Source organism: Scyliorhinus canicula, chromosome 15 (genome assembly GCF_902713615.1).
Source record: "Scyliorhinus canicula chromosome 15, sScyCan1.1, whole genome shotgun sequence".
In the NCBI taxonomy this organism is placed as follows: domain Eukaryota; kingdom Metazoa; phylum Chordata; class Chondrichthyes; order Carcharhiniformes; family Scyliorhinidae; genus Scyliorhinus; species Scyliorhinus canicula.
In genome coordinates this window covers 33,048,750-33,075,748 of record NC_052160.1, presented here as the reverse complement: position 1 = coordinate 33,075,748, position 26,999 = coordinate 33,048,750, and the positions used below count along the sequence as shown (strand labels likewise).

At 51.0% G+C, this 26,999-nt stretch overlaps 1 protein-coding gene across 3 annotated transcripts in view; it reads left to right on the top strand.

Moving 5' to 3' along the window:
- Positions 1-26,999, top strand: part of abat (4-aminobutyrate aminotransferase) — a 225,295-nt gene that overhangs the window by 171,629 nt on the left and 26,667 nt on the right. For all 3 annotated transcript variants that reach the window (XM_038821033.1, XM_038821035.1, XM_038821034.1), the window contains exons 7-10: positions 19,936-20,016; positions 21,057-21,149; positions 24,769-24,831; positions 25,864-25,927. In XM_038821033.1, the coding sequence (XP_038676961.1) occupies positions 19,936-20,016; positions 21,057-21,149; positions 24,769-24,831; positions 25,864-25,927 (301 nt within the window). The remainder of the gene's footprint in view (positions 1-19,935; positions 20,017-21,056; positions 21,150-24,768; positions 24,832-25,863; positions 25,928-26,999) is intronic.

Below are 26,999 nucleotides of genomic sequence, written 5' to 3'. Positions count from 1 at the left end.
GAATGATGGAAATTGTAGGGGGTTGAGTGATGATTTGAGAAATTGTTGAAGCTACTGGTGTAGTTATTAGAATATTACATTTGAGGATGCATTCACTGACCATGACGATTTCTGTGAGGTTATTGATCTTCTTGCAGCACTTCATCCATGCCCTTTGAACCTGACTCCACAGTTGTCTTCCCACTGCCTTTTGACTGTATCTGAAGGGTCTGCTGACCCCCAGCAGGCACAGGGGACGCGATTCTCCGATGCTGCGCCGCATCGGGAAAGCCGTCGTGAACTCGGCCGAGTTCCACGACGGCGCGAAACGGCCCCGATCTCGATCGATTCTGGCCCCGGAAATGGGCTAGGAGCGGGGCCGCACGAAACACGGGGGGGGGGGGGGGGGGGGGGTGTGACGTCTGAACCCCGCGATGCCCGAATGACGCCGCTCTGCGTCGTAAAAGGGCGTGAGCGACAACAACATGGAGGGGGGTGAAAATGTCGTAGCCACGGAGGGCCGCCCCGAGGGTCGGTGAGACTGACCTCGAGACCCTCACCGATGAGGTGGCGCAGCGCGGGGCATCATCCGCCCAAGACGAGGACATCGCCACCCTTCCAGCGTTGTGCAACGGCCTGGCGTGAGGTGGGCACGGCAGTCAGTGCTGTGGGGAAGACCCCTCGGTCTGGGGAGCAGTGCCGCAAGAAGCTCCACGACCTCACCAGGGCTGCCAGGGTAAGTGCCACGAGGGTGCCCCCGGGTCACAACCATCCCCCCCCCCCCCCCCCATGTCCCTCATCACCCACCTCCCGCCCGGGCACAAGGGGGAGGGGAGGGGGGGGCGAGAGTGAGTGGAGGGTGGTTAACAAAGTTGTCACAGACCCACATGAGCGCTGCGACCCCCTGGAGAGGTGCCATGGTGTAGCTGCAACTTTCCCCCAACCTGTGCCAATATCTGAACGCCCTGATGATACCCGCCTAATTGTGATGCTCTATCTATGCCCCCCCCAACAGGACAAGGGTGCTCACAACAGCCAGGAGCGCAACAGAACCGGAGGGGGTTCACCCATTCTGCACCCCCTGACAGTGTTTGAGCAGAGGGCACTGGACCTTGCTGGGGATCTGCCACCTGGGAGGTCGTGCAATGCGAGGTTGGAGGTGCAGAACCAAGTAAGACAACCCTGCATGACAACCACCCCCAGCCCATCCTCTGTCCCCTCACACTCTGCCCACTGGAACCCCCATCCTCTGTCCCCTCACACTCTGCCCACTGGACCATCCTCCGCCGGAGGATGTCTCTGTCCCTGAGTGTGTCTAACTAACCCCGTATTATTCTGTTCCCTAGGGCGTGCTGACAAACGTCCAGGGCCGTCTGGTGCCACACACAGGCGACCATCCGCGATGACCACCGCACCCAGGGCCGCACGCCAGAGGGTGGCAGGAGGTCAGCCAGGAGTACCATCCTCCAAATCTGGGACTCTCGAGCAGGACGCACAGAGGACGGCGACGCCATCAACGGACTCACCTGACGCAGAACCAGACATGGTGTGGTGATCCACCATGTAATTGTGTGTGTGCCTGTATTAGGGGATGTACAGCAGTACCTGTATTACAGGTTCCTCGGAAGCCCCTGCTGGCTAGCTCCGCCCACAAGGAGCCGTATAAATATGTATGAGTTCTCCTGAGCAGCCATTCTACCAGCTGCAGTTGGAGGATAAACATCTAACTGTAATGAAGCCTCTCTTGTACCCATTCGTGTCTTTAGTACAATTGATAGCGCATCAATTTATTACAGTTAGATTTTCCGCATCATGGACATCAGGATCAAACCAGATCGCTTGCAGCTGGATCCGCAATCGCCGAACGCCAGAAAGGACTTTACTCACTGGCTGGCTTGCTTCGAGGCCTATATCAACTCAGCGACCCCCGAGCCGACGGAAGCTCAGAAAATCCAGGTTCTCTACTCAAGGTTGAGCTCCAGCGTGTTCCCACTGATACAGGACGCACCGAGTTATGCAGGCACCATGGAACTCCTTAAAGAAAACTACGTTCAGAAGATGAACACTCTATTTGTAAGACATGTACTCGTGACCCGCTTACAACTACCTGGTGAGTCGATTGAAGACTTCTGGTGGGCCCTTACCCCTCTCGTACAGGACTGCAGCTGCCAGGCCGTCACGGCCACGGAACATTCCAATCTCCTCATGCGTGATGCATTCGTGACGGGGATTGCATCGGACACCATCCGGCAACGACTGCTGGAAGGGGCCGCGCTCGACCTAACGGAGACGAAAGCTTTAGCGCTCTCCATGACGGTCGCTTCTCGTAATGTTCAGTCCTACCCCGCTCGCTGCACGGCCCACCCATCCTACCCCTCGTGGACCCCGCAACCAACCCCCCGACTGGGGCCTCTCCTGCACAATATGCCCGCACTGCCGCCACACCGCGCACTCTGGGGGTCCCCGCTGCTACTTCTGCGGCCAATAGAAGCACCCCCGCCAGCGCTGCCAGGCCCGCGCCGCCACCTGTAAATCCTGCGGCAAGAAGGGCCACTTTGCAGAGGTGTGCCAGGCCCGATTTCTCTCCCTTCCCTCAGCCGATCGCACAATGGGCGCCGCCATCGTCTGCTCCTGGGGCCACGTATGACCAGTGGGCGCCGCCATCTTCTCCCCCCCAGGTCCACGTGTGGCCCGTGGGTGCCGCCATCTTGCGCCGCCCCCACAACGTGCGCACCATAGGCGCCGCCATCTAATCCCCCCAGGTCTACGTGCGGCCAGTGGGCGCCGCCATCTTGCCCCGCCCCCACAACGTACGCACCATGGGTGCCGCCATCTTGCACCATGCCCGCAACGTGCGCTGCATGGGCGCCGCCATCTTCTCCTCCACAGGTCCTTCGGGCGCCACCATTTTGTCTCCCCTTGGGACTGGACCGCTGGACCCGGGTCGCTGCCGCTCGTCATCAGGCTCCTCGGACAGTCACCTGCTGCTCGCCTCCATGACGCTGGACCAGTCCCGTCCTCACAACCTGGCTACCGCTTCGACAACGGTGCTAATCAACGGCCACGCGACCTCCTGCCTACTAGACTCCGGGAGCACCAATAGCTTCATCCACCCGGACACGGTAAGGCGCTGCTCCCTCGCGGTCCATCCCGCCAACCAGCGGATCTCCCTGGCCTCCGGATCCCACTCTGTCCCGATCTGGGGTTTCTGTGTGGTCAACCTCACCGTGCAAGGGGTTGAATTCAGCGGTTTCCGCCTGTACATTCTCCCCAATCTCTGTGCTACACTATTACTGGGCCTGGATTTTCAATGTACCCACCAGAGCCTCACCCTCAAATTCGGCGGGCCCCTACCCCCACTCACCATTTGCGGTCTCACGACCCTCAAGGTTGACCCTCCCTCCCTCTTTGCCAAACTGACTGCAGATTGCAAGCCCGTCGCCACCAGGAGCAGATGGTACCGCACCCAGGACAAGGCCTTCATCAGGTCCGAAGTCCAGCGGCTGCTTAGGGAGGGTATTATCGAGGCCAGCAATAGCCCCTGGAGAGCCCAAGTGGTAGTGGTTAAAACTGGGGAGAAACACAGAACTATAGCCAGACCATCAATCGGTACACGCAGCTCGACACGTACCCCCTCCCTCGCATATCTGATATGGTCAATCAGATTGCACAGTACCGGGTCTTCTCGACGATTGACCTTAAATCCGCCTACCACCAGCTCTCCATCCACAAATCGGACCGTCCTTACACTGCCTTCGAGGCGGACGGTTGCCTCTATCAATTTTTTGGGGTTCCCTTCGGCATCACTAATGGGGTCTCGATATTCCAAAGAGAAATGGACCGAATGGTTGACCGGTACGGACTGCGGGCCACGTTTCCGTACTTAGATAATGTCACCATCTGCGGCCATGACCAGCAGGACCACGACGCCAACCTTGCCAAATTTCTCCACACCGCATCTCTTCTCAACCTCACTTACAACAAGGAGAAGTGCGTGTTCAGCACTAACCGCTTGGCCATCCTTGGCTACGTAGTCCAAAACGGACTCCTGGGGCCCGATCCCGACTGCATGCACCCCCTCATGGAGTTCCCCCTTCCCCACTGCCCCAAGGCCCTCAAACGCTGCCTGGGGTTCTTCTCCTACTACGCCCAGTGGGTCCCACAATACGCGGACAAGGCCCGCCCACTGATACAGTCCATTCGATTTCCCCTCACGGCCGAGGCACAACAGGCCTTTGCGCGTATTAGAGCAGACATAGCCAAGGCCAGGATGCATGCAGTAGATAAGACATTGCCCTTTCAAGTAGAGAGCGACGCTTCAGATGTCGCCCTTGCCGCCACTCTAAACCAGGCAGGCCCACCCGTGGCATTCCTTTCCCGCACCCTCCATGCCTCCGAAATTCGACATTCGTCCGTTGAAAAGGAGGCCCAGGCGATCGTTGAAGCGGTGCGGCACTGGAGGCATAACCTGGCCGGCAGGAGATTCACTCTCCTCACTGACCAGCGGTCGGTAGCCTTCATGTTCAACAACACGCAGCGGGGCAAGATCAAAAATGATAAAATCTTGAGGTGGAGAATCGAGCTCCCCACCTATAATTACGAGATTGTGTATTGCCCCGGCTAGCTCAACGAGCCCCCAGACGCCCTCTCCCGAGGTACATGTGCCAGCGCACAAGTAGACCAGCTTTGTGCCCTGCACGACAGCCGTTGTCACCCGGGGTTCACTCGGTTGTACCACTTCATCAAAGCCCGCAATTTGCCCTACTCCGTCGAGGAAGTACGGACAGTCACCAGAGACTGCCAGGTCTGTGCGGAGTGCATGCCGCACCTCTACTGGCCAGACCGTGTGCGCCTGGTGAAAGCGTCCCGCCCCTTTGAACGCCTCAGCGTGGATTTCAAAGGGCGCCTCCCCTCCACCGACCACAACACCTACATCCTTAGTGTGGTCGATGAATTCCCTAGGTTCCCATTCGCCATCCCATGCCCGGATATGACGTCTGCCACCGTTATCAAGGCCCTCGATTCCATATTCGCTCTGTTTGGTTTCCCCGACTACATCCACAGTGACAGGGGATCCTCATTCATGAGTGATAAGCTGCGTCAGTTCCTGTTCAGCAGGGGTATCGCCTCCAGCAGGACGACCAGCTACAACCCTCGGGGAAACGGGCAGGTAGAGAGGGAGAACGGGACGGTTTGGAGGGCCGTCCAGCTGGCCCTACGGTCCAGAAACCTCCCAGCCGCTCGCTGGCAGCAGGTCCTCCCGGATGCATTGCACTCCATCCGGTCTCTACTATGCACTGCCACGAATCACACACCCCATGAACGTGTTTTTACCTTCTCTAGGAAGTCCACATCAGGGGTGTCGCTCCCGACTTGGCTCGCAGCTCCAGGACTGGTTCTACTGCGTAGGCATGTCCGACTCCACAAGGCGGACCCCTTGGTGGACAGGGTACGCCTACTCCACGCAAACCCCCAGTATCCCTACGTGGAGTTCCCTGACGACCGCCAGGATACGGTCTCGCTCAGGGACCTGGCTCCCACGGGTGCCAATCCCACTCCCACACACCTCCCCATCCACGCGCCACCCGCGCTCCCAACACCAGCCCCACCTGGTCCACCCCTCCTTCCCTTGCCCACGCTAGAGGACGAGGAAGATTTTGGCACGCTCCTGGAGTCATCCAGCTACTGGCCAGCACCAACACCGCCAGCATCGGCGCCGTCGATGCCGCCACCGCCTGTACAGACATCTCCACCACTGTTACGTTGCTCCCAGCGAACCGTCAGACCACTTAACCTCTGACGGGCACTGGGTTACAAGATGGACACATAATTTTTTTCCCTCCCCTCTGTAAATAATTCACAATTTTATATATAGTTCCACGCCACCCCCGCCGAACTCATTTTTAACAGGGGGTGAATGTGGTGCTCCACCATGTAATTGTGTGTGTGCCTGTATTAGGGGATGTACAGCAGTACCTGTAATACAGGCTCGTCAGGAGCCCCTGCTGGCTAGCTCCGCCCACAAGGAGCCGTATAAATATGTATGAGTTCTCCTGAGCAGCCATTCTACCAGCTGCAGTCGGAGGATAAACATCTAACCCTAATTTGGCATTTGGAGTAAGTGAGTCAGCTCTAGTGAATAAAATTTTTACTGCCGTAAACCTCATGGTCCTGTGCTTCGTCATTATAGATAAACATCTAACTGTAATAAAGCCTCTCTTGTACCCGTTCGTGTCTTTAGTACAATTGATAGCGCATCACATGGTCCGCGTGCGCCTTGCGCTGGGATATGACTGGGACCAGGACACTCCTGATTTTTTGACAGACGAGGACCTAGAGCTTGCGGCACTGCTGTCTCCCACACCATTCACCATCCCAGACAAACTCACTTCGGTTGGGCAATTAAGTGATGAGGCTCCTAGGTCACGGTCTGGTGTGCACCACACAGCTGAGCCGGTACAGCAGGTGGAGGTCGGAGCAGCCGAGGGGCTGGACGGTCGGAGGGCAGCCCTGGCCCAGCATCCAGCTGGTGGCCAGACATTTCCCGGGTTCCTGGATTTACTCAACCCACCCGGACAGCCGACGCAATCTGAAACCCAGGGACACAATGACGGGATGAGGGCCGTCTTCCAGCAGCTGCAGACGTAGTTAGAGGAGTCAAACCGTGTCCAGGAGCAGGGAGTGGTGCCGCTCATGGCAGCCACCCAAGCCGACACCGCATGGGTGGCGTCCGCGGTCGAGGCAATGGGTGAAACAATATCGGCCATGGGTCAGGTTATGCAAGGCATTGGGCTTAATGTGCACGCGCCATCCATGGCCCTGGAGAGGGCTGCCCTCTCACATGCAGCAATGCACCAGAGCCAACATGACATTGCTGGCGCGGTGCGGGCCCTGGCCGAGTCTCACCAGGCCATGGCCCAGTCCGCCATGGCACAGTCCCAGCAGGCCATGGCACAGTCCCAGCAGTCAGTCGCGGAGAGTATCAACCGCCTGACGCACATGCTGAATGGCATCGCGCACTCACAGGTTGAGGTCACACAGTCCCTGGCGGGAATGTCTCACTCCCTGGACTCCGTCTCAGCGAACCTTCGGACCCTGGTCGATACCATTGCAGGCCTCCAGGACTGGCAGCGCCAGGTGTCGGTGGGGCGACAGGGCACCTCCCCACTCGCACCTCCGTCCCACAGTGATGCCCAGGGTCCACCGGGCTCCCCGAGGGAGGAGGTTCTGCGGCCCGTCCCATTAACTCCATCACGGGACGTCCCTGAACGCTCGGCCTCCCCCCGTCCCATCCCTGGTGCAGTGGGCAGAGCAGGGTGGCACCACGTCAACTGAAACGCCCGCGGAGCAGCCTGGCCCATCAAGGCCGGGTCGCCCCAGGAAACAAGTGCCGACAGGGAGACATGTCGCGGGGCGTGATTCTCAGCAGTCTGCCTCCACTCCTGCTGTACCATCTGGGGATTCACTTAGACGAAGTGGTAGGGCCCGTAAGGCAAAGAAAAGGAACACATAGTAAGTTGGCACGGGTGAAGGGCACAGTTTAGTTGTAGGGGCTAGGGCATCTGTACTTAATATTTACCATTAAACTCACTGTTGCACCTAACTTGTAAGACTGTGATTTTTCCGTGGCCACGGGGATCGTGATGGTGACCGAGTGTCGCTGGGGTTGACGAGCGGTGAAATTTCGGTGCCGGGTGTGCAGTCCCTTCCCTCCCCACCCCCTCCCACAGCTACCCCATGCGGGCACATGATGGAGTGTCCCTGACGAACTCAGCGACCACCGAGATGGATGGTTCAGCTATTGCCATGAGTCAGACTTTGTCTAACGATTCTGAGCTCACAGCTCATCGCAGAGCGGGCTGTCATCATTCCACATGGCACTGATCACACCTGCTGATACAGCCATCAGTGTCGTGCCATACCGTTTTGCCGCAGTAGTAAGGGTGATCTCGAAGTGGAGCAGTGTACACGGTGCGGGGGGGGGGGGGGGGGGGGGGGGTTGGTATTGGGAGTTGTGTGCTGACCGTCTGCACGACTGGCGATGCAGGTGGTTGTGTTCAACGGTGCCGTCGCATGCGACGCATGAATCTTGCAGCCCACCAACGCGTCGCATGCCCGCTGTCCTCGCCGGTGCCGTCGTGCAGCCTCCTGGACATTACAAGCACCCGGGTCATGTGTGTGCTGCACCCGACGCACCACCAACCTCCTCCGCCTCCGTGTTGGCACCACTGCCAGTGGCTTCTCCCTCCGACTCCTCCACCAGGGCATCTCCCCTCTGCATCGCGATGTAGTGCAGTGCACAGCAGACCACGACAATGCGAGCGACCCTGTCGGGCTGGTACTGCAGGGCCCCGCCAGAGCGGTCCAGGCACCTGAATCGCATTTTCAGAAGACTAAAGCAGCGCTCCACCGCACCCCTGGTTGCTGCATGGGCCTCATTGTAAAGGGTCTCCGCGTTGGTCTGAGGCCTCCGTATAAGCATCATCATGGGATAGTGGGAAATTTGGCCAGTTGGATAACAAACTGGCTAACCGATAGAAGACAGAGAGTTGTGGTGGATGGCAAATATTCAGCCTGGAGCCCAGTTATCAGTGGCGTACCGCAGGGATCAGTTCTGGGTCCTCTGCTGTTTGTGATTTTCATTAACGACTTGGATGAGGGAGTTGAAGGGTGGGTCAGTAAATTTGCAGATGATACGAAGATTGGTGGAGTTGTGGATAGTGAGGAGGGCTGTTGTCGGCTTCAAAGAGACATAGATAGAATGCAGAGCTGGGCTGAGAAGTGGCAGATGGAGTTTAACCCTGACAAGTGTGAGGTTGTCCATTTTGGAAGGACAAATCTGAATGCGGAATACAGGGTTAATGGTAGGGTTCTTGGCAATGTGGAGGAGCAGAGAGATCTTGGGGTCTATGTTCATAGTTCTTTGAAAGTTGCCACTCAAGTGGATAGAGCTGTGCAGAAGGCCTATGGTGTGCTAGCGTTCATTAGCAGAGGGATTGAATTTAAGAGCCGTGAGGTGATGATGCAGCTTTACAAAACCTTGGTCAGGCCACATTTGGAGTACTGTGTGCAGTTCTGGTCACCTCATTTTAGGAAGGATGTAGAAGCTTTGGAAAAGGTGCAAAGGAGATTTACCAGGATGTTGCCTGGAATGGAGAGTAGGTCATACGAGGAAAGGTTGAGGGTGCTAGGCCTTTTCTCATTAGAACGGAGAAGGATGAGGGGCGACTTGATAGAGGTTTATAAGATGATCAGGGGAATAGATAGAGTAGACAGTCAGAGACTTTTTCCCCGGGTGGAACACACCATTACAAGGGGACATAAATTTAAGATAAATGGTGGAAGATATAGAGGGGATGTCAGAGGTAGGTTCTTTACCCAGAGAGTAGTGGGGGCATGGAATGCACTGCCTGTGGTAGTAGTTGAGTCGGAAAATTTATGGACCTTCAAGCGGCTATTGGATAGGTACTTAGATTAGGGTAGAATAAGGGAGTGTAGGTTAACTTCTTAAGGGCAGCACGGTAGCATTGTGGATAGCACAATTGCTTCACAGCTCCAGGGTCCCAAGTTCGATTTCGACTTGGGTCACTGTCTGTGTGGAGTCTGCACATCCTCCCCGTGACTGCGTGGGTTTCCTCCGGGTACTCCGGTTTCCTCCCACAGTCCAAAGATGTGCAGGTTGGGTGGATTGGCCATGAAAAATTGTCCAAAATTCTATGATTAACCTAGGACAAAAGTTCGGCGCAACATCGTGGGCCGAAGGGCCTGTTCTGTGCTGTATTTCTCTATTTCTCTATATCTATATCAGTCAAGACCTCAGTGGATAACCCCTGTCGCCCAGCAACCAGCCCCTCAGCCGGGGGGGCCGTCCCTCAAACATAGCAGGGAGGAACGACTGCGCAGGAATGTACGCATCATGCACACTCCCAGGGAACCTTGCGCACACGTGCATGATCTTCATGTGGGGGTCGCATACCACCTGGATGTTCATGGAGTATGTCCCCCTCCTGTTTGTTAACACTTCCCTGTTGCCTGCCGGCAGGCGCATGGACACGTGAACACAATAAATTACTCCCTGGACCATCGGTATCCCGGCCACGTTGGTAAATACACGGGCTCGTGCTTCTTGATTTGCTCGGTCCTCGGGAAAGGTGATGTAGCGGTCGGCGATGGCAAACAGGGCGTCGGTCACATCCCGGATGCACCTGTGGACCAATGCCTGTGATATCCCGGATAGGTCCCCACTCGGAGACTGGAAGGAGCCGGTAGCATAAAAGTTAAGTGCCACCGTCACCTTGACGGCACCTTGACGGCACATATCTGTCACCTTGTGGCGCACCTCGCCCCACGTGGAACGGGAGGAGGAGTCGGAAGTCGGAGGGATAAGTGGGAGGGGGGGGGAGAGGGAGAAGTGGGGGGGAGGTGGGGCGAGGTGCGCCACAAGGTGACAGATATGTGCGACTGTCTCTCTGCTCAACCGGAGTCTCCTCCTGCAACTGTGTCCGGCAGTGTCTCAAAAGAGATCCGGGCACGGAACACCCTAGGCTTCGATTGTCGCCTCTGGCACCCTGGTTCCACCATCAATGTCTCCTCCTCCTCCTCCCCTACCCCCCCCCCCCATGCTGCTCGACGACAGGCCACTCCGCGGCCACATTCCCTCCGCTGCTGCAGCTGCCCCTGCATCCACTGTTGGATGTCGCTGTGGACGCTGCTGGCTGTCCAACTGCAGTGCTGTGGCCCCAACCGCTGCGGTGAACATCGCCGTTCGGTTCGAATACATTCTGGTCACCTACAGAAGGGTGGTGGGGGGCAGAGAAACGACATGTTAAATGGAGGTTATTCGACACCTCGGCAGCCGCCGGCCACGGATATCTGTGTGTCCCGGTGGCCTGGTCGCGCTGCTGACATGCGGCCAGCCTAACCCCTGGTCACTTTCTGCATCCAACGGTCAGTTAAGAATGTCCTCCTCACCGGTGCGTCAGTGGCCTGTGCCCATCAGCCACAGGGCAACCAGCGGCCGTGTCCTCGTCACTGTCCTGCCATGGCAGGGCAGCTGAGATGTTGCAGCCGGGAGTGGGCGACCCACTCCACTCACTCCCTCTCCCACCTCCACTCCCTCCCTCTCCCACCTCCACTCACTCACTCTCCCCCCTCCACTACTCCCTCTCTCCCCTCCCCCTCCACTACTTACTCTCCCCCTCCACTACTCCCTCACCCCCCTCCCACCCTCTCCCCCTCCCACCTCCACTCACTCACTCTCCCCCCTCCACTACTCCCTCTCTCCCCTCCCCCCTCCACTACTTACTCTCCCCCCTCCACTACTCCCTCACCCCCCTCCCACCCTCTCCCCCTCCCACCTCCACTCACTCACTCTCCCCCCTCCCTCCCACTACTCACTCTCCCCCCCCCCTCCACTACTCCCTCTCTCCCCTCCCACTTCTCCCTCTCCCCCCTCCCACATCTCCCTCTCCTCCCCCCCACTTCTCCCTCTCCCCCCCCCTCCCACTTATCCCTCTCCCCCCCCCCCCAACCCTCTTCCCCACCCCCCCCTCCTCCTACTCGCTCTCTCCCCCCCCCCCCCCTCCCCCGGCCGCTGTGTTCTCGGGGATGCCTTCCCCAGTTTGCGGAGACTCCGGGACAGTCCGCTCACCTCCTCACTGCTCGTCAGCCAGCACGACTGGCTGACAACTTTAAAAAGCAGGAGTGAACGGCGACGGCGTGAACTGGCGTCATGACGTCGGGACTTCGGCCCATCCGGACCGGAGAATAGCGGGGGTGCCGGAGAATCGCCATTTTGGGCGCATCGGGCGATTCTCCGTGTTTTTGCGCGCGAAACACGATGGAACACATTTGGCCGTTTGGGAGAATAGCGGGAGCACGTCGGACCGGTGTCACGTGAAAAACTGGCGCGGCCCGCTATTCTCCCAACCGGCGTGGCATCGGAGAATCGCGCCTAGGGTATCTCTTCCCCTTTTCACCTCCTCCACCAAGACCGGATTTGCGCTCTCCCCAGTTTGGCATTCCTCAGTCTTTCCAGGGTCAGATTCTTTTCAATCACAATCCCAGCCACGATTGCCTTCCCCTTTAAGAGATGCCAGCTCACTTTTAGCATTGCAGATTAGATTTAAGCAGTGCTAGTCTCTCGTGATATTGCCCACATTGCTGATTCATCCAGCCAGCAGATAGCACATGCTGTACACAGACTTTATTCAAGTGAGCCAGCAGCATGAAGTTGGCGTACTGCCTCCAGCTGCTTTAGCACAGTGGGCTGAACAGCTGGCTTGAAATGCAGAACAAGGCCAGCAGCGCGGGTACCGGCCTCCCCGAACAGGTGCCGGATTGTGGCGACTAGGGGCTTTTCACAATAACCTCATTGAAGCCTACTTGTGACAATAAGCGATTATTATTATTATAAACAGGAGCAGGTTAACTGCACATCACTGTCTCCAATGTGCGTTCAGGGGCCATACAATTTAAGCTACTTTGTGCCTTATTAAGGATTCATAAATGTAATTGTTAATAGGAACACAGGAATAGGGGTAGGCCATTTAGCCCCTCAAGCCTGCCCCACCATTCAATTAGATCATAGCTGATCTGTGGCCTAACTCCATGGGCGGAATTCTCCGCTCCCCACGTGGCGTGGGAGAATCGTGGGAGGGCCTCTCGACATTTGTTACGCCCCTTGGCACCCCCAGCGTTCCCCCCCCCCCCCCCCCCCGGCACCGCTCGGAAAAATCACCGCTCGCCATTTTTCACGGCGAACGGCGATTCTCCGAGCCCGATGGGCCGAGCGGCCGGCCCTTCACGCCCGTTTCACCACGGCAGCAACCACACCTGGTCGCTGCATTCGTGAAACGGGCGCCGGATGCCCGTTTGGGGCATCCAGGGGCCCGATTGGGACGTGAACACCGCGACTGTGCTCCTGAGGGGACAGGCCCGCGATCAGTGCCCACCGATCGTCGGGTCTGCATCCAAAACGGACGCATTCTTTCCCCTCCACCGCCCGGCAAGATCAAACCGCCACGTCTTGCCGGGCGGCGGTGGAGAAAGACGGCACCGCGCATGCGTGGGTTTGCGTCGTCTGCGCGCTGATGTCATCCGCGAAGCGCCGTTCGGGCGTCATTTCCGGCAGCCGGGAACGATGGGGGCCCGCTCCTAGCCCCCCGGGTGGGTGTGAATTAGGTGCGGGGAGCGGGCCCCGAGGCCGTCGTGAACCTCGGCCGAGTTCACGACGGCCTCCGCGATTTTTGGAGCCGGCGGAGCATACCACCCCACATACCTGTGTTTCGCTCGTATCACGTAATATTTTTGCTTAACAAGAATCTATCCATCTTAGATTTAAAATTAACAAGTGTTCTAGCTTTAACGGTTGTTTGTGGGGGAAAGTTCCAAAACAGATCTAATTTGAGAAATCTCTTCTCGTAATTCAACACCTGTAATTCAGGTATCATTATTGTAAACCCACATTGCACTCTCTCCAACGCCAAAATATCCTTCCTAAGGTGTGCTGCCCAGAACTGCTCACAGTACTCCAAGTGGGGTCTAACCAGGGTTTTGTATGGTTGCAGCTTAGCCCCTGTGTCTTTATATCGCAATCCTCTAGATATAAAGGCTGGCATTCCATTAGCCTTTTTGATTATTTTCTGCACTTGTCCCTGCCGTTTTAAGGACAAATGTGCCTGAACCCCCAAGTCTCTTTGGGAACCTACTACAACTAACCTCTTTCCATTTAGAAAGTACTCTGTTCTATCCTTTTTTGGTTCAAAATGGATAACCTCACACTCGCTTATATTAAATTCCATCTGCCACAATCTTGCCCATTCACCTAGTCTGTCAATATATCCTTGCAATTTTATGCTATCATCTCATAAAGGATATTACACTCTATAGGACATCTGATGACCATAAGTTTCTAATCGAATGCCTGCAAAGTTCTATGGGCAGTTGAAGCCTAATGAACGAAGAGTACCAATTGTTCACCACTGACCTCAGGATCTTCAGCTTTCCCAATATTTAGCTGGAGGAAACTGCACCTCATCCAATCCCAGATGTCAATTAGTCTGACAGCAAGAAGTACTGGGGAGTCGAGAGGAACATGTGGAATCTGACCTCATGTCGGTGGATGATGATCGCAAGAGCTAGGAGATAGGTGAGGAATCAGAGAAGGCGCAAGAATGGATATTTTGGAGAATTCTAAAGTGGTAGTGCAAAGGTAGGAATAAAAACCATTGTGAGATATCCTCCAGTGAGGCTCTGATAGACAAATGTAACAAGACAGGCTCTCGAAGGTTAGCAGGGTATTGCCTTTCAATTCTTTGTTTACTGATTGACTCATAGGCATACCTAAACTTCACTGAATTAGCCTCTTGTGTGCAAATGCTGTTGGTCTCTATTTTTCATCAGTTACAGAAGCTGGTGCTATAAATCATAGTGATTTACACTACGCAATGACTTCTATCTATTTGTCAGAATTATCTATTTAATTAGCCAGCTGACATCAGTTGGGTGTCCAAACGTGGTAACAGTGATAAGAGAAGGTGTAGTAAATTGGAATATACATTAAAATTCTGACAGACAGAAGATGCAGGAAACTGGCAGTTGCTTTTCTGTCCAATAGTTTAAATATTTGGCCGTATAAATTTCTTGGAAGGTGAAAAGTATTTGACCCATAAAATTCTTCTATTAGATTTTAAATATTTAAATTTTACTACCTTTTTAAATTTAAACAGCCTGTAATAAGTCCACAGAGGCAGAAGTCCCATCAACAGAATTCCTTTTATTTACAAACCCAACAGCTGAACAACCATGACAGTTGTTGGGGCAGCAAGGTAGCACAGTGGTTAGCATTGTCGCTTCACAGCTCCAGGGTCCCAGGTTCGATTCCCGGCTTGGGTCACTGTCTGTGCGGAGTCTGCACGTTCTCCCCGTGTGTGCGTGGGTTTCCACCGGGTGCTCCGGTTTCCTCCCACAGTCCAAAGATGTGCAGGTTAGGTGGATTGGCCATGATAATTTGCCCTTAGTGTCTAAAGGGGTTGGGTGGGGTTGCTGGGTTACGTGTATGGGGCGGAGTTCTGGGATTACATGGGGTGCTCTTTCCAAGGGCCGGTGCAGGCTCGATGGGCCAAATGGCCTCCTTCTGCACTGTATGTTCTATGACCATTCTGTCTACACCAGAAGTGCAGAGGATCTGACACTCCCTGTTATATACACAGAAAGGGATTCCCTGATTGGGCCACTAATCAGGGAACTCGTATTCAATCTCAAAAGCCTGGTCTAAGTTATTACAAGCCTTATTCCAGTCACCTTTGCTGTGATCTTAATGCTCCTACAAACATGAAATAGCTTAATAGTGGCAGATATATTAGTAGCCAGTTTGAGGACTGATGTTAGGCTGTTAGGCTTTTTGGTGATTCACTTAATTGAATTTTAAAAAGTGATGGCTTGGATTTAAATGCTGTTCTTTCCATTTACCTGGGAGATAATTGATGAATATTGGACCCGATGTTGCAATGGTTGATGTTTGACGGCGAACTATTGCTGTTCACCAACGTTGCCCCTGTAAAATTGACCACGATTGCAGGATTTAGTGCATGGACAGTTTACTGAAATCCTGAAGCTGTTGGCCGTCACTCACTAATCTACCACAGGTTGTGCTGTGGACCCTCCTCCTCCTTGTCCACTTCCCTCCTCCTGAACCAGCAAACACTGAGGCTGGTTGATCTAGTCACTAGATTCTAGTGAGTACTCCCCTTTTCTAAGATTGTCATATTGCAGAGAAGATTCACCCTTGTGCATTCCTTTGGTGCCTGTCTTTCATGTGTCTTTTCCTGACCTAGTACTACGACATGCTGCTATCCCCATGGCTGCAGCATGGCTGATGGGAAGCTGCAGATTTCCACTGGGGAAACTCAGATGGCCATTGCAGGGAGACCTTGAGGAAATCCGGCCTTAGTAGCCTGGCTTCAGACTGCAGCACCATGGCATGTCTGGGCTACCTGTCTCGCAGGCACTCAGAAAGATACGAGTGGAGCAGCAGTGGTGGGAGGATGCAGTGCTGAGAGAGGACAGGAGGTTTGTTCTCCCTGAGCAATCCCAGCAATATGTTGGAGGACAGATTGCTGGACTGCTGCGATACCCCTTGCACACAGCCAGGTGGCAGTTGTCTAAGCTTGCATGACAGCACTCTGATGTGTGACTTCTTTTTGTGCTGTGACGGAAGCAGAGGCGTCAGCCGTTAGACCCGGCATCTTGGTTGGATCCACAAGTGTTTCCATGGAGTTACTGAAAGGAGGGCACCAAGTTCTAATAATAATAATCGCGTATTGTCACAAGTAGGCTTCAATAAAGTTACTGTGAAAAGCCCCTAGTCGCCACATTCAGGCACCTGTGGGATGAAGGGCAAGTGGGATATGAAAAGGAGAAATTGATACAACCATGCCATGATCTTCGACCAGTTTCTGTCCCATGTTGGTCACAGCCCCAGACATAACCGTGGGGTAAGGATATGGTACTGTGACGTTCCCCTGCCAGTTATGCACCACCTTTCTTGTAAGAGAGAGGGAAGTATGTTTAGTAACTTGAGGAAGCCAGCGACAAGAGAACAGAGGTTTATTTATTTATTTATTTATTTATAAATTTAGAGTACCCAATTCATTTTTCCAATTAAGGGGCAATTTAGCGCGGCCAATCCACCTACCCTGCACATCTTTGGGGGCGAAACCCACGCAAACACGGGGAGAATGTGCAAACTCCACACGGACAGTGACCCAGAACCGGGATCGAACCTGGGACCTCGGCTCCCGTGAGGCAGCAGGGCTAACCCACTGTGCCACCGTGCTGCCCAACAGAGGTTTAACTATATACAATATTCTACTCAAGCCAGCATCTCGCTCTCAGTACAGTCCTTGTTGGGATAACTAACCACACCAGGCCCTGCTTTGGGCTGGCTATTTGTTTGTAATGAGCTCCAGCTGGGTGGCCTCGACCCCCTATCTGGGAAGCTTGTACTCCACAGGTCCTACAGGGAGATCAACAATGGTTTCCCTGTGGTCCGCGTGGGGGTTATAACTGTATGTCAATGAGTATGGATGATGTAGTCATCATGGGCAAATGGCAGTATTACAAACTTTACACTGCGTCACATAAGCAGCAAGTAATTCATATTTTTTTTAAAGTCACAGCTACACTGACACTAAATGTGAGACTTGCAGCAGTGCTAAGTGTATGAAAGTGAGGCAAACTATGAATATTAGGTATGAGGTCTTAATTAATTGGGATTGCTGGTAGGTGAGTGATGGGGGGCATGGTGAATGAGCACTGATTGAGAAACGTGGTGCAATCATTGGAATATTGCATTTGGGGATGCATTTATTGGCCTTGACTCCTGCTGTGAGGTCAATGAACGTCTTGCAGCACTGAAACCAGGGCCTATGAGCTGTACCAGTGGCATTCACTGCCTCACTGATCTGATCCCACTGCCTTTCGAGTTTGTATCTGAAGGGCTTCCTGACCCCCTGCAGATGGATACCATTTCCCTGCAGCTCCTCGACCAAGGCCTTCAGTGCAGCATTGGAAGAGCGCAGGCTCCAAGAGTTTCCAATGTGTGCCATTCTTGTTTCCTCCTGTGTCAATCAACAGTTTTGCAATGATTACCAGCTCCAGTGACAACGCAATTCTTCTTTAAGAGGGGCAATCTGAATTTAAGTAGCAAGGGCTAGCTTGAGCACATTCTAGCGTCTCATGATTTTGTGTTTTAGATGCAGCCAATGCAGCCACTGGCTAAACGCTACAATCATCTAACTTAGTACAATGTTTGTGTGCTGCCTCTATCGATAGCAATGGGCATGAGCTAATAACGCGGTGTGGTCCCTCCGCTCATTTTCCAGTTTCACCAAGTTACGCAATCTAATAGTTTTCTAAAAACTTACTGTTCACATTTGTGACGTTAGCATTACAAAATTGTTCCAATAGGGACTGGTAGTTCGGTATAGACTCCAACCTATTTTGAGTAAGGTCATGGAGATGTACTAGAGTAACAATATAAAAACCTTATGCTTAGTACAAGCCTCAGCCTCTAAATGTAACACTTTAAAGTAACAACAAACCACACTGTTCATGTACCAATCCAGGAAATTGTTGGCAACAGGAACATGCAAGCCAGAGGGTATTAGTGCGGTCTCCAATCCAAATAAATGGGGAGGGTTAGTGGCAGGAAAGCCATGCAGCTCTAAAACCATTGGCCAAATCCAAATGATGGTTGGTATGAATGGAGACGGGTGGTCAACCAGCATTGTGGTGACCCCATGTAACATGGGAAAAAGTTGAAAGAGAGAGAAATCCCAATTGGTGTACATACAGAGCGAGAACAAAGTAAACGGACTGGATTTACTGGTCCTGCCAAAGTCGACCTCCTGCTAAGGATTTCCTGGTGGTGGGGTGGGTGAGCCATGCGAAACACCGTAGAGTTCAGCCACTGGCTAGTTGCATCCGCCATGGGAAAACCCACTGTGGTGTGGCCAGAAAATCCAAGAGCAATAACTTTCATCCCTTCAAATAACCTTGCCTGTCCACTTAAAGAAAGTTCTAACAGCAAACGCAATTTGTGTGTAATAGATATTTGGATGTTCCAATTTAAATTACTTAGTCACAACAACCAAATAATTGCCCAAACATGGTAGCCAACTTTGCCACTAAATCTATAACCATTCTCCAATGAGCAGTGCCACAGGAGATCATCAAACTACAGCATATTAAGCTGAAGCAAATGTCAATATAGTATTGAAATGTATTTGATCTTTGAATCACAGAATCATACAGCACAGGAGGAGGCCATTTAGTCCATTGGGCTTGTGTCCTGTGTCAACACTTTGAAAAAGCTCTACGTATTGTCTCACAACCTTGCTCCTTCTCCATAGCCCTGGGATTTTTCTCTCTTTAAATATTTACCCAAATACCTGTAGATCACGATTGAATCCGCTTCCACCACTCATTATGTGGAACATTCCAGATCATAGAAACTCATGGCCCTTCTGGTTCTTTTGCCAATTAACCTCAAAGCTGTGGCTTTGGTTATCCACCCTCCTGCCAGTGAAAACTTTCACCCTCTTCAAAGTCCTCAAATTTTGACCATTTCTGTCAAACATTCTTGTAACCTTCCATATCCCATGAAGAACAATCCCAACTTCTCAAGTCTTCCCACAATGCTCATCCCTGGCACTATCCTGGCACGATCCCCTCTGCACCCTCTTCAAGGTCTGACATCCTAAAGTGTGATGCCCAAAATTACACAGTATTCCAGCTGAGGTCTAACAAGTATTTTATGAAAATTTAGCATAACCTCCTTTCTCCTTCTACTTTATACATCGACTCATAAAACCCAAAAGTGCAAATGTTTTTTTGGCAGCTACACCAACTTGCCCTGCCATCCATAAATCATAGAATTTACAGTGCAGAAGGAAGCCATTTGGCCCATCGAGTCCACACCAGCCCTTACAAAGAGCACCCTACTCAAGCCCACGTCTCCACCCTATCCCTGTAACACAACAACCCCCACTTAAACTTTTTGGACACTAAGGGAAATTTAGTATGGCCAAACTACCTAACCTGCGCATCTTTGGACTGTGGGAGGAAACCGGTGCACCTGGAGGAAACCCACGCAGACACGGGGAGAACGTGCAGACTCCACACAGTCAGTGAACCAAGCCAGGGATCCTGGAGCTGTGAAGCAACTGTGCTAATCACTATCGTGCTGCCCTAAAGACTTGTGACTGTACAGCCCCAGGTCTATGTTCCCATGCCCCCTTTAAAATTGTATCATTTAGTTCAGGCCGACTCTCCTCATTCTTACCATTGTCGCTCATGCAAGATAATATTGCTTATTGATCTGCGTACATGCTTGTTTTTACTGTGCTACTTTTGAAAGGGACATTGACTATTTCATGTTTTGTTCTATCACAGAGCACTTTCATAAACAGACCAGCTCTGGGATGCCTGCCTCCTGAGAATTATGTTCAGAAACTGTCTGAGACACTACTTTCAGTAAGTTCGACTGTGTGGTGGGAGGGGCACGGAGGGGTGGGGGGTTAACAGCATTTCAAGCTATATGAAGCACAGCTCAATTGCATAGAGTGGAGCAGTTCTGTTTCACCTCTCAGTGAATACCGTCTCACACCAAAGTCAAAAAGGCTAAATAAATTATTACCCCTTAGAACAAAGAACAAAGAAAAGTACAGCACAGGAACACGCCCTTCGGCCCCCCAAGACTGTGCGAACCATTCTGCCGGTCTAACCTAAAACCTTCCACACTTCAGAGGTTCGTATCCCTCTATTTCCATCCTATTCGTGTATTTATCAAGATGCCCCTTAAACATACCTGCTTCAACCAACTCCTCCGGAAACGGGTTCCAGGCACCCACTATCCTCCGTCTAAAAAACTTCTCTCGCACATCTCCTCTAAACTTTTCCTCTCGCACCTTAAACCTATGTCCCCTAGTAATAGACTCTTCCACCCTGGGGAAAAGCTTCTGACTATCCACTCTGTCCATGCACTTAATAATTTTGTAGACTTCTATCAGGTCGCCCCTCAACCTTCATCATTCTAATGAGAACAAACCGAGTTTATCTAACCTCTCACCATAGCTAATGCCTCTAGTTAAATGAACAAAGTTATGTTGAATTCCAGTAACATAATTATCTCAAGATAACAGCTCATTCAGTTATCTGTTACCATACTGCACATCAACTGTACACACCAAGGATTTAGTTGCAGCGCCTTTTACTGCATTCGAAAGAACAAATTAATTAGAGCCATCAAGGCTATGGATTTCTCTGCAATTAAACAAATAACAAACACAACCCTCCACATGAACCGGCACCTTCACTCGAGACAAAGAAACACCAGTGTTAAATGAGCCAAAGCAAATTCTTTGATGGCCCCATGTGACCAAGTTGAAAGCAATGACTAAGATGACTGTCTGTAAATGGTTATAGATCACAGACCATTAGTATTACCTGTTTTTGTTCTTGCATTGCCAGAATGAATGTGTTGTCTTTGAGTTTCTAATGTTTTTCCTCATCAGATTGCTCCAAAAGGTTTGAAGCAAGTACAAACTATGGCATGTGGCTCCTGTTCCAATGAAAATGCCTTCAAAGCAGCTTGCATCTGGTATCGAGTAAGTGAAAAAATTGGCACCATCCTTTGAAATGTGTCTATTTAAATGTAATCTGTGAATACACCTGTGACTGTGTCAAACAAGAATATTAATGGGGACTTTTACACAATCTCAGTGAAGGGATATATCTGTTGCTTTAAAACTAGCTGAGTGTTTTGTTAGAATATTTCAATTATCAGTAGCTTAGTTAGTGAAATAAATTCATTTGCATTTTTCTGGGTTGTTAATTGGTAAAGTGCGTTTGCATGAGCAGTGACGGAGATGAAAACCTCTCTGTTAGATTTAAGAATCCTAAACAAAATGAAATTGAATAATTTTTAATAAATATTTTAATTGAGATTTTAGAACATTTACAAAAAGACCATACATTAACATATCATAGCAGGAATAGCCCCCTCCCCCCACGCCAATATCAATTAACCCCCCTCCCCCTCATCGCATCCCCCTCAACTGTTTAAGTGTTTCATTGGCATCATATTCTGTATTACATATTTTCAGTGTTTAGTTATTTACATGTGTTGGCCCAGCAAAAAGAAAAGATGGGAGAGGGAGGCATTACATGTGGGGTACCTCACCTCTGTCCCATCCCCCATTTTGGGTGTACAATGCAGGGCGAGTTTGGCCTGTGCTTGCGCCCACTCTGACCTGGGTCCTTTTGACCCTGCCATCGGGGCCTTCATCTGTGGCCTTGCCTTTAGCCCCCATTGTCTGCCCCAGCTGTTTCCGTACCTGCCCCCCCCCCCTTCACCCCTCCCCTTCTTCCCTCGCCTTATTCTTTGGTGCTTTAGTTGCCTTCTGTGGAGCCCCTCCCCCTCACTCTATTGGCTGTTGACTACAAACAGGTCCTGGAACAAGTTGGTGACTGGCTTCCATGCCTTATGAAAGTCTCTTCCGATCCCTGGATGGTGAATTTAATTTTCTCCAGGTGGAGAGGTTCCGACAGGTTGGCCAGCCAAACAGCAGCTTTGGGTGGTGCTGCTGATTGCCAGCCTAGCAGGATTCTTACGCGGATGATTAGGGAGGTCAAGGCAAGGGCATCAGTCCCCCCTCCCCATGAATTGTTCTGGATGGTCTGACACCCCGAAGACTGCTACTTTCAGGCATGGTTCCAACTTCACACCCACAATCTTGGACATTGCTTCAAAGAAGGCTGACCAGAACCCAGCAAGTCAGAACATGCAGATGTGGTTGGCCGGCCCTTCTTGGCACCATTCATATTTGTCCTCCACCTCCGAGAGGAACCTGCTCATTCGGGTTCTAGTTAGGTGTCCTCTGTGCACCACTTTCAGTTATCTTAGGCTTAGCCTTGCGCATGAGAAGGCGATAACCCAGCAGAGTGGGCAACACCACCATTTCATTCAGAAACTGTAAGCATCACATGTGAGGGAAATGTAAATAACATCATCACTGCTCCCTATTTTGTTAGACAGCAGCACTTGGTAACGATTCTGCTATTTCTATTTGTACTTCCTTTCAGCCCATCTTTTGTTGCTTTACTTGTTCCATTACCAACTTCTTTTGTGTTGCACCATTTCCCCAGCCTTGCTCCCTATCATAGGCCTTCCCTTTAGCTTTTTAGCTGCCACCCCACCTCAATTTTTTTTAAACAACTGCAACCCTCCTCACAAACCTTAACTAGAGAATAAAGAATGTGTGTTATACGATCCCAAGCAAAGCTTTGATGATGCTCTGTGATCTTGTGACCAAGTTGAAAGCTATGACCCTCTCCCTGTTTCTGTATTTGCTGAAAATGTGTTACATTCCTGACTTTTCCCTGCCTTGGTGAAAACCTATTGACCTGAAACGTTAACTCTGTTTCTCTCTCTATAGATGCTGCCTGACCTGAGTATTTCCAACATTTTCTGTTATTGTTTCAAATTTCCATCAATCGCAGATTTTTGGCTTTTTTTCCTAGAGAAATGGAAACACATAATGAGAGTATTAGATCTTTTCATAAGTTGGAAGCACATTGAAGGAACATTATTCTGTACCTGGTCATGTTTTACCTGTCCAAGGAATGCTTGATGCTGAATCTGTCAAAATAAATCAGGGGCGCGATTCTTCGCAAATGCGGAGAGTCGTAAAGGCTGCCGTGAAACTGGCCGTGTTTCACGGCAGCCTCCGCGCCCCCTCCCGGGACCCGATTCTCCCCCCCGGGCGGGGATAGCAGCGCGGCCCCGTGAAGCATGGCATCGCGGGCTTAGCGACGGTTGCTAAGCCCGTGCGCCAAGCGTCACGGCGGCTGACATGCACGATGACATCACCCGCGCATGCGCGGGTTGGACGGCTCCAACCCGCGCATGCGCGGATGACGTCAAACCCGTGCATGCGCGGGCCGTCATGCCCCTCAGCAGGCCCACGGACTGATCCTGCAGGGCGGCGGAGGAACAATTAGTGCGTGGGTATCGGACCCGCTGCCCGCGATCAGTGGGCACCGATCGCGGGCCCATGCCACCCTTGGCACGGCCGTGCCAATCGGTGCCATGGTTGTCCGGGACGGCACTTTGCGGCCGTTTTCACGAACGGTGAGAGCAGGTGTGTTTGCGTTCGTGAAAACGGCCGTAAAGGCCTGGGAACTCGGCCCATTGGCCAGGGGAGAACTGCTGTTCGCCGTAAAAAATGGCGAGCAGCGATTCGTGTCATGGGGCGGCCGTGGGGGGGGGAGAATAGCGGGAGGTCGGGAAAAATGTCGGGAAGGCCCTCCCGCTATTCTCCGACCCGTCGTGGGCAGCGGAGAATCGCGCCCCAGGTGTGCCATTCCTCAGCATCCCCTTCAACTTAAACATGCACCAAAAAATATTTAATTCAATTTTCAGAATACCTTAAGTTGTCAAGTCCTGATCAATAATAGACACCAGAAAGATCACATCATTAAATTAATTCATGATTTGCAGATTTGTGGGGAGAGAAGAAAACACAACACTAATTGAACATTGAATAATAAAAACTTTACTGTACTTTAGAATAAATGCTCTGCCTATTTATTTTTGGAACGAAAGAAATACACATTTCCCACCTTTCTCATACACATCTGCAGTGGTTTGAAAATCATAATCCACAACTTTATTTTCTGGCTGATATACTTTTTCGGAATGAGTGAGAAAGTTCCATGCAGATAACAATTAAGAACCTATATCACGGGATTGTGCTGTGCTGTCAGTCCATTTAAAGTCATAAATAGAAGCAAGACATTTAAGTTTTAACTCCAAGACGACTGCCTCTAGAGGAAACTGGCCAGAATTAACTTTTCCCACCGGCAGCGTCCCCACCCCCCCCCCCCCCCCCCCCCCCCAAATCCATGGGTTTTCCGGTGGTGTGGGGTGACTTCGATAGGAAATCCCATCGACAAAGGGCGGGAAGATAGAGCCCCGCCGCCAGCGAACGGCATGCCACCGAGAAGCACGTGGCTGGGAGAATCCCGCCCGCTATCTCTTCAGGTAGTTCCCGGCAATTCTGAAGGCAGCTGTATCATATAATTAAACTATTGGTAGCAATAATATTGTATGGGAAATGCACCACTAGATGTATTTTATACTGGGTATCTGCTCTCGCTGGTGACAAACCGGCCAATGTAGAATATAAACAAATTGCCACGTGTAACTGTTCTCTTTTTCTGTAGAACAAGGAAAGGGGGAATGCTATACACACAAAAGAAGAACTGGAATCTTGTATGGTCAACCAGGTACGCGCTGAAATTCTAAAGCCTGTTCAAATTTTAAAATTTGATATTCCTCTTATGCCAACTCCGTGGGAAATTATAATCAGTTGGTGAATAAATTTGTTTTTAATTTCTTTTATTTTTGTTCCCTTCCTCACTTGGAAAATTAAGTGATTAATTGCACTGCCTTACTGAACTAGCAGTTATGTTGCTTAACCTGATTAGAACTTTCCTGTGTTTTGTTTCATTTTTGTGAACAAACGGACATCTGAACAATCAAGAAAAATGGTATAGGCTCAATATAACTGCTTCCATCTATTTTACATGTTTTCACATGTATGCTTAGAAATAATCCTTTTTTAAATATATTTTATACTGTGAGACGTCTACCATCACTCTGGTGTATATTTAGTCTTTTGACAACTCCATTGCTTTCCTGGCCACCCTCCCATTTTCAACGCTCTGTAAAACCAGTTCTTGTCTGTCAATAATGCAATCGAGAGGCCTAGCACTCTTCATCGGGGAAGCATTGCTCGGAGCGATCACTTCCTGTATACAACAGGACTAAATCTGGCCAACTCAGAAGCTATAATCAGATTACCACAGACATTCTGGTGCACCTCAGAGTCACAGCAGTTTGTGAAGAGGTTCCATTACTTTTTGTGAATTGCAAATGCTACCGGCATGTAGAGGACCGGAAGAAGATTAGACGGAGAAGTGATTCTCAAACCAATTGCATGTTGCCTTCAGATGAATCTGTTCATCTGCTAACTGAAAACAGAAAAATCAGGAGTACATGAAGAGATCTGGTTCTCCCTCCCTCTCTTTTTTGGCATGCGTTAAATTCCCCTTCACCGCCATCTGACATATGTCTCCATAATTCTGCAAATCTCAAAAGTAGATAAATTGATAGATTTGTGTGGTGCAAGGTTTGCAATTAATATAGGAAGAAATTTATAGTAAGAATCCAAAATCCAGGCCATTTAAAAAACAGGATCCAATGAACAGTGTCACCTGGTGGCTATAGAGATCTAATCTTACTGCTTCTTTCTTTAGGCGCCTGGCAGCCCAGACATAACAATCCTATCCTTCATGGGTGCTTTTCATGGAAGAACTTTTGGTAAGAAAAATGCTATCCATTTTTAAATTAATGTATTACTTAAGCAAAGAAAATAGATTGAATGATTACATATCACAATAGAATAAACAATATTTAAAAGGAGCCCTAGAAAACTGGAGTCAAAACTGGTAATTAGGGATCAAATTCTCCTCTGGTTGGAGTCATAACTAGCTCAAAGGAAGATGATTGTGTTCTTCTGAATGATCTCAGTTTCCGGGCATCACTGCAGATGTTCCTTCAGGTAGTGTCCTAGATACATCCATCTTCAGCTGCTTCATCGATGACCTTCCTTCCATTATAAGGTCAGAAGTGGGGATGTTCACTGATGATTGTGCAGTGTTCAGCACCAATTCACAACTTCTTGGATACTAATGCAGTCAATGTCCAAATGCAGCAAGGCTATGACAATGTCTAGGTTTGGAATGACAAGTGGCAAGTAACATTCGCACCACACTAAGTGACAGGCAATGATAATTTCCAAGAGAGAATCTTACCATTGCGCTTGACATTCAGTGGCATTACTGTCGCTGAATCCCCCACTATTAACACCCTGCGGAAACTGAACTGGACTCGCCGTATAAATACTGGAGTTACCAGAGCAGGTCAGAGGCTAGGAATCCTGCAATGAATAACTCACCTACTGACTCCCCAAAGCTTGGGCACCATCTGTAAGGCACAGGTCAGAGGTGTGATGGAATACACTCCACTTCCTTGGCTGAGTGCAGCTCCAAAAACACTTCAGAAGTTCGATACCATCAAAGACAAAGCAGCCCCACTTGATTGGCATCCCATTGACAAACATTCACTCTCTCCACACCAATAAACAATAGCAGCAGTGTGTATCATCTGCAAGATGCGCTGCAGCAACTCAAAAGGCATCTTAGACAGCACTTTCCAAACTCACAACTGCTACCATCTAAAAGGACATGGGCATCAAAAACCGAGAACACCACCATTTTGAATTTCCCCTCCAAATCACTCACCATTCTGACTTGGAAATATATCGCCGTTCCTTCACTGTTGCTGGGTCAAAATTTCAGAACATTCTCCCTATCAGCACTGCGGGTGTACC